At 39.1% G+C, this 13,655-nt stretch overlaps 1 protein-coding gene across 1 annotated transcript in view; it reads right to left on the bottom strand.

Moving 5' to 3' along the window:
• Positions 1–926: 926 nt before the first annotated feature.
• The window catches only part of zswim6 (zinc finger, SWIM-type containing 6), a 51,240-nt gene continuing 38,511 nt past the window's right edge, over positions 927–13,655 (bottom strand). The window contains exons 9-14 of the mRNA XM_028602257.1: positions 13,392–13,652; positions 12,187–12,322; positions 6,713–6,870; positions 5,541–5,704; positions 5,276–5,357; positions 927–3,706 (exon numbers count right to left, since the gene is read on the bottom strand). Of these exons, the coding sequence (XP_028458058.1) occupies positions 2,844–3,706; positions 5,276–5,357; positions 5,541–5,704; positions 6,713–6,870; positions 12,187–12,322; positions 13,392–13,652 (1,664 nt within the window). The 3' untranslated portion in view covers positions 927–2,843. The remainder of the gene's footprint in view (positions 3,707–5,275; positions 5,358–5,540; positions 5,705–6,712; positions 6,871–12,186; positions 12,323–13,391; positions 13,653–13,655) is intronic.

The following is a 13,655-nucleotide window of genomic DNA, read 5'->3' as shown; positions in this document are numbered from 1 at the left end:
CTCACCACTGTTTTGTAGCATATTTCACTTCTTCATTTTGGGTTTTAAAATTAAATGACCCTCACTGGGTTTGAACCCACAACCTTCAAACTTCAGGCAAAGCACCAGTTATTCATCTCACTAAGCTATTTGCAGTTCTAATATAGTGGGTTGATGTTGTATTTATTGATCAACATTACTGAGGACAGAAAATGAAAAATTCTGGAGAAACAGCAGGGGTTCAATCATTCAATCTCAGATTATGTTTATCTGTGAAGTCAACTTCTTAGCTCAGTGAGCTACACCAAAAATGTTTGCTTAAAATCTTATATATATAGTATAGCATGTCGAAAAAAAGTCAAAAAAATCATAGTATAGCTGTCTGGAAAAAGTGAGAAAAATGTCATAGTATAGTATGTCGAAAAGTCCTAAAAAGTCACAATGTCAAAAAAGTCATGTCGAAAAAGCCATAGTTCAGTATGTCGAAAAAAAAAAGTCATGAAATAGTACATCATAAGGACACAAAAAAATCATAGTATAGCATGTAGAAAACATCACGAGTCATAGTTTAGTATGTCGAAAAAAAGTAATAGTATGTCATAAAAAAAAACGTATCACTGTATATGCCTATTGATAGCTGTGTAGGATTAAAGAATTCAATAGTATTCATTAATTTTGTTATTTATAACTAGTGCTATTAATCTCATTCATACAGTAACCATCATGTCTTCATTTGTGTGCTAAAAAAGGTCAAATTTGTGGATGTACTGCATTTCTCGCTTTAATTTCATGGCTTTCTAGATGACCAACCCTTGTGAAATCTCTTAATAATCAAAACTTATTATTTTGTCAAACCACTTCATTTCTAAGATCAAAAATTGCCTTTCACGCGCGACCCTTAGTTTCTGTCATACAGTTTATAAAATTAAAACACACAGACTTCATCCTCTCAAAAAAAAGAATTTAATCAAAACAAAATGTAGATTCATTAATAAGTTTATAAAACAGTGATTTAGTTACATAAATAAATCGATCAGTGTATCAAATCTTAGTTTCAACTTCATGAGCATGTTGACACGGTTGTACAATCATTTACCTAACTTAATAAATAAAAAGGGAGCATATTTCTAAAGAAAAAAGGCTACGAACAAGAGACAACACTGAAAAAAACTGATGAAATGGAGCTTTTAAAGCACAAAATACAGTTCAGCTAATAAAGAAATTAAAAGACACTAAAAAAAAAAAAAAGTTTGTAGCCAAAGTTGTATTGGCGTATGAGAAACGTTTGGTAGTTAGAACTCCCATTTGGTTATTTTAAAGCATTAGGACAAGGCAAGAAAGAAGGCTGTTCTTGTGTGAGGAACTCTACAAATGAAATTAAAGAGGAGTAAAATTAAAACAAAATTGAAAATACACAGTCAAGACCGAGAGTAAAGAGCAACTTTCTGTCCTGCACAGAGTCGGGATGTCAGAAGAAGAGGACGTGGACGTAAAACAAAGCTTTTTGTGACTGAATCACTCGGATGGAGACGAGAAGGCAGATTTCACTTGAACATCGCAGCTGTGTGTCGTCTCGGCTTTGCTTCCACAGTTGTCCCTTTCTCTCCACTCCCACAATCCTCAATACATGTCTGTGTTCAGGAGAATACACACTTTGCATGACCACTTCCTGTCCTGGTTTCTACAGTTCATTACATGTCCGCAGAGCCAAACTCCAGCCAGTCATGTACTTCTGTTGTGAATTGGCCCCTGATGCAATGCAAGGCGAATGTTTTTTAAAGTCCTTCTGATATGTTTTTTTTTCTTCTTCTTTTAAAAGTCAAAAAGTACTGCAGCTTCAAGTATTGTGCCTTACATAGAATATTCTGTCATAAATTAGTTAACATATACATTTTTCATTCATTTTTCAATATTGAGACATATACTTTCATATATACAGGACAATAAAATGCTTTTGTTTTCTTTTTTTTGTCTGCTTATTTCTTTTTTTTTTTAGAGCAATCCCTGAGAATGTATATTGACAGTTTCCACAAGACAGTTTGTGTGTTTCTGTGACCGTAAAATGAGCATAATGAATGTTTGAGACGACACTGCAAAGCCAAAACGATCAGCTTGAAGATTAAAACAAATATCGAACCCAGTAAAATCAATCTTTTGATTTCACAGATCAGATGGGCGAGGACTCGGAGGGGGGAAAGAGTAAAGCTGGATCCTTTTAACAAGAGGTACTTATCACTTCAGATGGAGTTTCTCCATTTGGTTTAAAGCCATTTGTATTCTTTGAGGCTGTTGAACGTTAGCTGAGGGAAGTAGGAGGAGTGCAATGTGGATATTTTGCCACTGGACAATACAGTATAATATACACAGTGTAAAACTCTCTCTCGCTCACTTTCATACATACTGTATATATATATATAAAGGGAAACACACAAACTTTCACAAATTGACTCCTTCTGCAAACTTAATGGTTTTTATACACATCAACACCAGCTGTTGCTTTTATGGTTTACAGTGTTTTTTCTTCTTCAATTTCAAACTTGTCATTTTTAGGAGAAAAATGTACCCTAAAACGTAATTCATATCTTATTCCCATCATCCTGGGATGTCCAGTTAGTCTGTGCTCCTGCGTGGGAAGGAAAGGGAGGAAATATTCACTGTGAATGAAAGTCACTTTTTCCACATCACAGTCTTAATTATTCACCTTCAGGAAATTGTGTTCATTATCACATTCAACCGCGCAGTGCCAAATCACAGGAATAAGATCTGCATGAATGTTGTCTTTAGGGTGACTTTCACTTCAAGTTAGAAAGGATGTAAAAAAAAAAAAAAAAACAACAACCCAAAAGGGCGATTTGGTCGTTTAATCACCCAAATCTCTCTCGAACGAGCATCATGAGTTTCTTCTTGCCCTTGTATATCTGTTTCAGGTTGTCTATGAACTGTGTGAACTGAATGTGTCCGTCGTGCGCCATCAGGAACGTCTCTCTGGCTTTACTGAGGAACTCGATGAACTCGCTGTAGTGGCGCGGGCTGATGTGCGTCAGCCGAGAGTGCGTCGTGTTGATGTAGGCTCCGATCGTGGCGTCCAGCAGCTGCCTGAGCGGAGCCTTTTCCAGAGGCATCAGCTTCCCAGAGTTCCTGCGACTGTGCAGCGCCACCATGCCCGGCGTTGTTAACGTACACCGCCGCAAAATGTCCGACAAGACGGTGGCGCACTTCACGCTCTTCACCACCAGGGGGATGACGGAGGCCAGTTCGTTTTTCCCCAGCGAGTGGCTGAGTGCACACGCCCAGAGCACGTCGTTGATCGCCGGGTGCGTGTCTTGGTTGTAGCTGAGGTTCAGGTGAGTCATGGCTAACGTTGCTAGTTTGTACGCCCTCATGGGATAGCCGCGGTGCTCCATGTAGCGTGCTATTGTAAACAGCTGTGTGTAGTTCATTCCTGTGGCGGCTGCGTCTAGAACAATCTGATAGGCTGTCTCGAAGGCAATGTGGTCCTTCTCGCAGAGCGTCAGAGCTGAAAGGGCACAGTTTTGGGGGTCCTTCATGGCACACTGCAGGGCCAGGGTGCGGGCGGAGTTGGCCAGGTTCTCCTGCTGATGGCAGTCCAAATGCAGGCGGACGATGGTGCTGTTGGACATGACGGTGGTAGCCACGACGCTGGTGGCTTCGGTCGGGGTGAAGAGGGTGAACCAGCTCTGCATGATGCTGTCCAGCGCAAACACACCTAGATAGAAAAAGGAAAAGAAATCGGAGTTTAGGATTTAGAAATGTTAGAAAAGTTTTGGGGTTCCCCAAGGTTCAATAATAGGTCCTCTTTTCTTTTAATTTGACATGCTTCCATTTTGTAATGTTTTCCCTAAATATCATGTCCTCTTTCACTCTACGAATGACACGAGCCGGATGAAACACCATAGTTGAATTCTTAAAGCAACACTAGAGAACTTTTCCCTTTTCAGTCCCCCTACAGGTTGGAAGCAGAATTGTCCATTACATTACATTGTCCAGTTCATTCGAACTACAGATCCGCTACCCAATTTGGCAAACTTGCATAATGTAATGTAATGTAATGGACAATTCTGCTTCCAACCTGTAGGGGGACCAAGGCGGGAAAAGTTCTCTAGTGTTGCTTTTAAAAAGGATGAGTCGTGACATTTTAGATTTTTAGACAAAAAAAAACTCACAACAAGAAGGGCACTCAGAAAGCGCAGACCTCCACCAAGGCAAGCACTATCTCACAATGGCAATGCAGTGTGAATTTTCCCAGTTGGGAACTCATTTTTCCCATTATCAGTTACTGTGGTCCTGCTCTCTGAAACAAGCTGCCTGATGACAACAAACAAACCACCAAACAAGCCAAACCAAAAACATAATCTCTTTGGCAGACGTAAATATAAAGTTTCTTTTTTCTTTTCTTTTTTTTTAAAAAGGCTATTAAATTAAATTAATTAATTTATAAATTAAAAAATCCTACCAAAATAAATAAGTCACCTTTTACCTTCAAATTGGATATCCTGTTTCTAATTCTCTGACATTTTATGGCCTGGCCCCACTCTACATCACCAACAGGGCATGTTCTCAATAAGTCCATTCAAACTCACAGAAACAGGGACCCCTTGTCACTCCCCTTACATTCACAAGAAAGTCCCTCTGGACACAGCTTCCTGTCCACTTCAGGGAAATTCCGCCACTAGGTTTCGGTATTCAAGTCCAAACACGAGGTCAAAAGCCCACAATCTTCTATAATTACTACCCTGCCAGTCATTCCTTCCGTCCCGCTGAGATCCTTCCAAAATCCACTTTTAACGACTTGTGAAGTATGCCGTGGTTCACTAACCCCTCCTCAGCGGTGGCGTGAAATCAAAGACCAACTGCTTCAAAAATAACTAGAGCTGCAAAGACTAATCCATTATTTGTCAACTACTAAATGAATTTGCAACTATTTTGATAATCAATTAATGGTTTGAGTCATTTTTTATGAAGGAAAAAAAAAAAAAAAAAGTATAAAAGATTTCTCTGATTCCAGCTTCTTAAATGTGAATATTTTGTAGTTTCTTCTCTCCTTTGTGACAGTAAACTGAACATCTTTGAGTTGAGGACGTCATCTCGGGCTTTGATAAACACTGACCCACATTTTTCACCATTTTCTGACATTTGATAGAACAAACAACTAATTGGTAAAATAATCAACAGATTAATCAACTATGAAAATAATCGTTAGTTACAGTCCGAAATATTGCCACCATTGTAATCTACGAGAGCTTTACATGAAAAAAACAAACAAACAAAAACTCACCAGCTTCAGTAGCACAAGTGACCAGCCATCGCACCATCTCTCTCCTCCGCCAGTTCAAGGTAGACAGCGTCATTCTCATCACCTGCAAGAAACCACGAGGTTAGCTCAGAGTCTAAATGATATTAATTGTTTTTCTGTATGTGTTTCTGTGTGTGTGTGTGTGTGTGTGTGTGTGTGTGTGTGTGTGTGTGTGTGTGTGTGTGTGTGTGTGTGTGTGTGTGTGTGTGTGTGTGTGTGTGTGTGTGTGTGTGTGTGTGTTATTTACCTGAAGACCCAGCTCCAGGGAGACTTTGAGCAGCGTGATGTCTGGCAGGCTGTCCATGAGAGTGGCGATTTTGAAGGCATCCTGGGCCAGTTTGAAGATGTGGGACGAGGAGTGGATGTTCTTCTGGATGGACTCTAACACTGTTTGGAGCTTACGAGCATCGCCTGGTGACACAACAGACAAACAAACAGAAGCAAAGTCATTCTCACCTTCCACTGTAGGCTTGAAATTCATCTTTTTGTCTAATATAACCCATTTTATCTGATATTACATATCATTTTTGCAATCCAAGGTTGTACTTCGGTTGCTTGCAACATTTAGTGATGAAAAAACTGGAGTGACAGTGTGGAGATGTTAAAAGCTATTTATTACTCAGTTTATATATTTATGCGCATAGCTGTCTACAACTTGTCACATGTACATTTACTACATTATCGCACAACCTGTTAACTGCTGCACTATTTTATATCTTTAGGTCTTAGATTCTAATTTTATTGTGCCTTTCATTTCTTTTTTATACATATGACCGTAAAGAATTTGAACAGTGCTTTTTGTAGTTTAGCTTCACTCCTACACTAGTGTACTTTCAGATATCAGACTTATTTCCCTGTTTAATGACTGCTTTCAGCCATATCAGAGCTGTGATAAGTTACTGCGGATACACAAAAACCTTTATTGTGAAGCAGCAATAGAAAACATAATGCTCCTGTCATTGGAGCTGGATAAACTTAGAGATGCTATTCTCCAATTAAAAAAATTTGTCAACACAAGTCACAGTGAGATGGAAGAAGCTGCACTGGCGCCACGGAGGGAAGCCACACTGTCCAGACAAAGATGAAACAAAGCTGAATTTAAATCTGCAAAATATCTTTAATTAAATAATTGTGTTGGTGCCGCTGATTTTCCGCCATTCTTTTGGCTGCTTTGGCCGTGAAAAAAGGTATTAATTGCAGTCTACGTGGTATGAAAAAGGTCTTATGTTTTATTTTGGGAACTCTGCAGGAACAATAATGGTCGTGGTTGCTCATAGCTCAGCTATACCTAAATCGGTACATGATGGCCAGCTTTTCACCCCCTTTGTGGTGGTTTGGAACAGCTATAAATGCTTTTGGCACTCTTTTGAACTAGTCTGTTTTGAGCATACAAATACAAACAGCTGTGCATGTGTGTACCTTTAGCAGCAGTGAGCATGGTGGAGGCCAGTTCACACTGTTGGGTCTCTATGTGGCTGAGAGTGAACCAGCGGGGGAGGCGGTTGGGCACCACTGACACTATATGTTGAGGCCGAGAGAAGTCTCCGGAGGGGGCCGTGGACTCCAGGACCGGCAACCTGAGCACAGAGGAGAAAACAACTTTTTATTATTATTATTAATTCTTTGTTAGACGTAAACACACAGGAACTGATCTGAAGAACATTTAATGAAGAAGTTATCAGAAGTTCCTTTTATAGAATCAATGGATAGTTTTCCTCCGGTGGATCTTCGCCTCAGGCTGAGAACACTGAGAATAACGTTAAAAATAACCGCTCAACTCCTGTCAGATCTTCTTATAGCTGCGGTGAAACCACATTTTTGTCATCTAATATTTAGTGGGAATGCTGTTCAACACAATTCCAACTATTGTTATTTGGTTCTTTATATACTTCTTCTTCTTCTTCTTTTTATTATTCCGTACGTTTTTTGGCTCTCCGTAACTTCTGCATACTTTCAGCTATTTAAACCATTCAACTTTTCAAATGTTCAGCTCTTTCAGCTAATGATGGGACTTCTTCAACTTTTTTTCTACTATTTATACTTTTTAAAATATTAAGCTTTTTAACACTTTTTTTTAACATTGAAGTGAATGAGAGCAGGCTTCAACTCCTTAAAATCTTCTTCCGCTCCCAAAAGTTTCAGCTCCTTCATACTTTCACCTACAGACGCCAAACAAACTTTAAAATGTTCACAAAATATTCAGCTATCCGGCTTGTGCTTTTCAGTTTGATATCTTTTACAGTTTTTGTGAAAAAGCTGTTTAAGTTTAGTGAACTTTTCAAGATTTTTTTGAGTTTATAGCGAGTGTGTATTGCACGAGCTAGAGTGGATAATGTCACAGCTACAGCACAGCGTCTTAAAAAAAATCATCTTAGTTCCTTCTCTAATAAATTGCTTTCACGCCCACAATATCTACTTGTCATACACAATTTATACATCAAAACGTAGGTATTTTCGTCTAGTTTCAGAAAATCAGTTAAGCGATATGTTTTATACTTTGGGCTCAGCAAGCTTCCAAACGATGAGAGTAACAAATTTCCCTCCATCCTCTGCAATGATAAAAGTCCTCCATATTTTCCAGTGAACAGCAGAAGGAACCACTTTTTTAAAATCGCTGATATGCCCACATTGTTACGTTTATCCTTATAAATTTTATACCGATACGTTCACAAAGGCCTTGTGGTGCTCAGGATGACGTCATTTGACTGATAGCAGTTATAGTTTTTCCAGTCTGACCCTTTATTTGAGAGCTTGCTCTCAGTGTCTGAAGTGCTGCGGTGTACTACAGGAGACATATTAAGACCAGGTGTGATCGTTAACAGATCAAAGAGATGTTTATAAACATGGCCCAGGCCCTTAGTAACCATGACAACCCTTTCACAGACAGTCTACCTGATTACTCCAGGCTTGCTGTAGGAGTCAACTAACTAGACTAACTATGATCATCAGTCTATATCATTTGTGTTCCACTTCTGTCTGTCTGTCTGTCTGTCTCCCTCTCTTTCTGTATGCCTCCCTCCCTCCTTCTCTTTTCTCTGTCTTCCTCCCTCCTCTGTTCCCCTCCTTCCTTCCTTCCTTCCTTCCTTTAGTCTTCCTCTCTCCTTCTGTCTCTCCCTCCCTCCCTCCCTCCCTCCCTCCCTCCCTCCCTCCCTCCCTCCCTCCCTCCATCCCTCTCTCTCTCTCTCTCCCTCCCTTCCTTCTTCTGTCTCTCCCTCCAGGGTCATTTGTGATTTCATCCATGTATATAGCCCGTTTCTTTTCAGGCAATATATCCACCTCTCAGCTCTCTAGGGTCATGCTTGTTTGTTCTACGCAATGGATATGGCTGATAATAATAGAAAGTCTTTAAACTTTCAGCCTTTTTAGTCAGTTTTAGTCAAAGTTGCTCTTTCTTTTCCTCTTCTCTCTTTCCTCTCTCTCTCTCCTTATTCTCTTTCTCTCCTCATCTCTTCTCTCCTGCTCTCTTTCCTCTCTTTCTTCTTGTTCAGCCCCATTCTTTTCACCTAATATATTTCACATCTCAGCTAGATTGATGCTTTTTTGTTCTATGCAGTGTATATATCTGATAATAATAAAAATAGGGGTGTCCCCTACTAAGGATTTACACATTCGAATCAGAATTGACGAATCTTTCTCTTTCGCATTAATTCTTTAAAACCTTCACCGTCCACAACATTCACTGGCCTCATTGTGAAGTGAAATAAACTCAGCAATTTTGTCCGGGATTTCTCTTTTCCTTTTCTCGGGCAATGGCGGTCTCAAATCTAGCTTTCTTTGAGTTAGTTTTGGCGCAGCTCCGGTACTACTACTACTACTACTACTACTACTACTACTACTACTACTACTACATGAACTGCTGTCGTCAGTCTGATACTGTGGGTGGATCTAGAAAAAAGACTAACATATTTTAAGTCCCAACATATGATATTGCTATTCGTAAATTAAAAGCGCCATTATATATGAAAAAGTGAAACGTCTTTATTGGTAATAAACGTTCCCGTTTTATGTGGAAAGCCATGTTTGTTGTTGACGAGTGGTAGGACATGAGCTGTTGGCACAACTTGCATTTTACTTTTTTTGGATCATCTTTTACCATTTGAAAGTGCATCCACACTTTAGATTTTCTTTTTCCAGACATTGTTAAGTAACGTTAATCTCCTCGTCTGATGCTCCTCGTCTGTCGCGGATCAGGGAAAGTGAAACTTAAATCTTTCACATGGTTGGATTTACACACACACGTAAAAAATATTTATTGAACTTTTCTTTCTTTCTTTTCACGTTTTTTTTTTTTACAGCATTATCATAATTAAAGGCTGTATATAACTTAATATAACCGTACAAAACCAGTAGTTCTGTGTGAAATTAGACATTGAGCACCCCCATATTGCCAAAATGGTATGATCCTCGTTTCATAATAACACCCGCGAAGATCCGACTGTGAGATTGGTGGTCAAATCAGGCTCTGCATATCGATGCATCGAATCTTCGACTATTCGGGGTCACCCCTAAATAAAAATATTTCTTCTTTTAGCCTTTTCAACTTTCATCTTTAACAGTATTACAGTATTAATTTGTTTCATATTTCTGCATATGAGTTAGAAAATCTACTCAGACCTCACAATGTTCTACATATTTTGTACACATTATTCAACATTTAAAGCAAACAGTTCAGTTTAGCATAAACTTTTAACTTTTTAATGAAATTCATACTTATTAAACCGATTTCCACTTTTTCAACTATTCTCACTACTTCAACTTCTTACGGATTTAAGCTATTCAACCAGTTTAGCTTTAGCAATTCAGCTATTCAGCATTCCCACGCATTTTCTGCAGGAAATGCATTTTCTAGTTCTCCTTTGTAATTTAAGTCGGGAATTAAAAAAAATATATAAAGATTTACATGTCATAAAAATCAAAGTGGTTTAATTTGGGCGAGAGCATATAAAGTTTCCTAACACCCGTGGCGGTCAGGGAAGAAACCAACAGCTTTTATTTATTATTCACACATTTTTATAAAACTCGTTTTCAGCAGCGTTGAATTATTTAGTGAATATTCCAGCAAAAGGAGGTTTTGTCATTAAACAGTGCCCCAGATAGCTTCTAAATCTGCCTCTCTTTTGCCTCTCTGTCTCCTTCACACTCGTTCACACACGAACCAGATGAGATTAAAGGAGGCAGAGGAGCGGAGTTACATTTAAAAGGTTGTGTCCAATCCAGGGCAGTGTCTCCCTGCTGCATTCTTTATTTCGGTTCCTCCTCTCATCACTCGGAGCACGTCCAGCCGGGAACATCTGTAAACGCATCTTTTTTTTTCTCAATTTCACCCCTTTGAGCAGACCTTTTTGGCGTTTTTCTTTCCCAAATACGCTTTCCAGAGTGTGTATGAATCTTAAAACGACGGCTAGCTATGTCAGTGTATACGAAGAAAACTTTTCCAAAATGATCATGGGACTGTGAGCCAGTGAAGTTAACAATAATACCTCTAACTCACTCTGTGACCGGCACTTTTAATGTCAGCATAGGCGAATATGCCGCATAATTGTTGTCATTAATGTGTATTTATGTTGATTTATTCCAACCATGAAATGATTATTTAAAAAGACGTTGAAGCAGAAGAGCTTCAGCCGTTTAGATGTTGTTTGGGTGTTTCACTGTGGACACGGATCTCTACTATAATGTTACTGCTACTACATTGCACATATCTGTACATGTTGTTCATGCATTGTTCATATTACATAGCCATATTTATTCTGCTCTTATAACACTGCAATATATTTCTTGTCCACCTTTCTGCTCTTTTTGCACTTTTGGTTGGACGCAAACTGCATTTCACTGTCTTTGTACTTGTACTCTGCCCAATGACAATAAAGTTGAATCTAATCTAATCTACTAATATGGCCTGAAAATGCAAATCATTTTAGCATCGACCAGCGTTTTAAGGATTACACAGCGTAGTTTAACGAATCATTTCTGGCTTCATCTATCTGTTAAAGTGACGTATTTTTGTTATTCAGAGATCAGAGTCTTTTACAGCTTTATTCAGGACTTTTCATTAAGGCTGTGTCACTGATGGATTTGAAACTTATTTTGCTGTTAAAGCCTAAATTAAGGACCGTCGTGACCGCCCGCCTCTCATAGTGAATCCACGGATACATTTTAACATCAGTTTAATCATTTAGCGATATTAGCAAGATAATTCTGCTGCCGGTTTTCGTAACATCCAACATGGACAAGCTTTGAATGGCATGACAAATGTGGGACCCTTTTTGTTTAATTCCTATGTTTTATTAGGTGTGTAATGTGTTTAGCTGGTCATTACTTATTTCATGAACATTTATAATATAAAAGACAGTTAGTCAGATTATTACTGTGGTTTTTTTAACCTTGTTTGGGGATGTTTTACAATTTTTTGGGAGAATAATCTCCTTAACACCTTAAAACTGTCCTGTTTCATAGTAACATAAACTATCTTTGAGCATAAGAGGAGGAATCTAAACCAAGTACGTTTACTAAAGTACTGTACTTAAGTACAATTTTGAATGCAGGTCTTTTACTCTTTTTTTTCACACGGTGGGGTTGCTACTTTTACTGAAGTAAAAGATCAGAGTACTTCTTCCACCTCTGCAAAGGATGAAGATTAAAATAATACATTTGTTACAGTGATCTTAAAAGACGGTACAAGACATTTATTTCTTCTCTCTTCAGGTTTCAGCCTTTATGTTAACATGGCTGCATTTAACTTGTCATTAGGTTCGACGATGCTGTTAAATTGCAGTCAAGACTTTTACGTTAAGTGACCAGGACCATGACTTTAACATGCCCATCAGATTAAAGTAACGAGGTCTTAAAGGTGGCTACGCAGCAGCTTTAAACAAGGAAGGGTTTCTACTCACCGCATGGCCCTCAGTGCAATTTTGTACGCCAGTTCGGCGTCATGAGGTAGCAGGGAGGTGAAGAGATACTTGGCAAAAGTGTGCATGGGGACGCTTTCTCTGTAGAGTAGCTCCCCCAGACCACTGTAAGGACCAGCTGGAAGAAACAAAAGAAAAACGGTCACGCTACAGTTCAGTCTGTACAGAGTCAACGTGAAGAGAGACATCAACGAACAAACGCAGAGCTGCACGATAGTTCCCATATGACCGCGCAGTGACCTTGTGTGTATGAGATTAGTTCCCATCCTGACATGTTAACAAACGTTTGATACTGCGGTTTTAAAAACACACACGGCTCTGAGCAGCGTGACTCAGCTGTGTATCAGACTGATGATAACTTCGTTGGTCAAACACCACAAACGTACAGAGACTTTTGTCCTGGCCTCCGAGCAGGGACTTCCTGACACATCATGTGGCTTCTAAAACTTGTGTAATGACTTATTTTTCTCACAATTAGTCACTAGACGCCTTTTCAACACGCAGCTACTCGCATATGTTAATCTTGTCCCAACTAACAAAAACTCCCATACGTTCTTAAATAAGTCAGACCTTTACAAGCGCAATTAAATCAAAGAAAAAGGAGCAAAACTCAAACTTTAGGCCTATATTTGTTTATTTTATATCTTTGTTACAGTTGCAAACTCTTGCTCCAAGGAGTCTTCTTTTTTTTTTTTTTTTTTTTTTTATACAAATTACCCAAAAATTAGATGGATTGCATACAATGCTCTTCGCACGTACAATTCATGATCACTTCTTTTATTGAATTTTGGATGTTTTATTCAAGTTTTAGCATTTCAAAAAAATTGAAATGGTTTCAAAACTGTATTCTGACTAAACTTTGACTCTTTGAAGGCTCCGATTATCCATCAACATACGTTCCCCTAACATTAGTCTAAATATTTCATAATTTCTGCTTTTTTAACTCAAAAATTAGGTATCATTTCCTACAAATGAGGATTATTGTCCTTGAATTCCAAGTGTAAACCAAGTGGTAATAACTTGATGTTAGTGGTGTTTGGTGGTTGGGTAACAAAAGCATCAAACGTGTCGAAGAAATTCATTTATTTTTATGTTTTATTTTGACCCGGGAGGACAACACTGTCGACAGGAAGACAACACACGGGTTAACAGACTTTTAAATGCTTCAACGTTTGAGTCTTACTCACCCTCTAGCAGGGAAGCGGCTTGTTTCCGGAAGATCTTCACCAACGTGTGGTCTAAATCGACTTCTTGAAGCTTGGCCAATAGCTGCTCTTCGTTGCGACACACTTTCTCCTGAGCGTAAAGGCCGTCCGGCATCACCCTCTGCTGCCCTAAACCAATCAGAGCCGTCTCCACGGCCAGCGACACAAACGAGTCTCCCTCCTCCAGGAAGCGCTGCGTCGGGAAAACAGGATGCTCCGTCCTCCTACCTGAACCCAGTGGGCCTG

This window comes from Perca flavescens, chromosome 16, assembly GCF_004354835.1.
Source record: "Perca flavescens isolate YP-PL-M2 chromosome 16, PFLA_1.0, whole genome shotgun sequence".
Lineage (NCBI taxonomy): Eukaryota > Metazoa > Chordata > Actinopteri > Perciformes > Percidae > Perca > Perca flavescens.
This window is presented reverse-complemented; position numbering and strand designations above follow the sequence as displayed.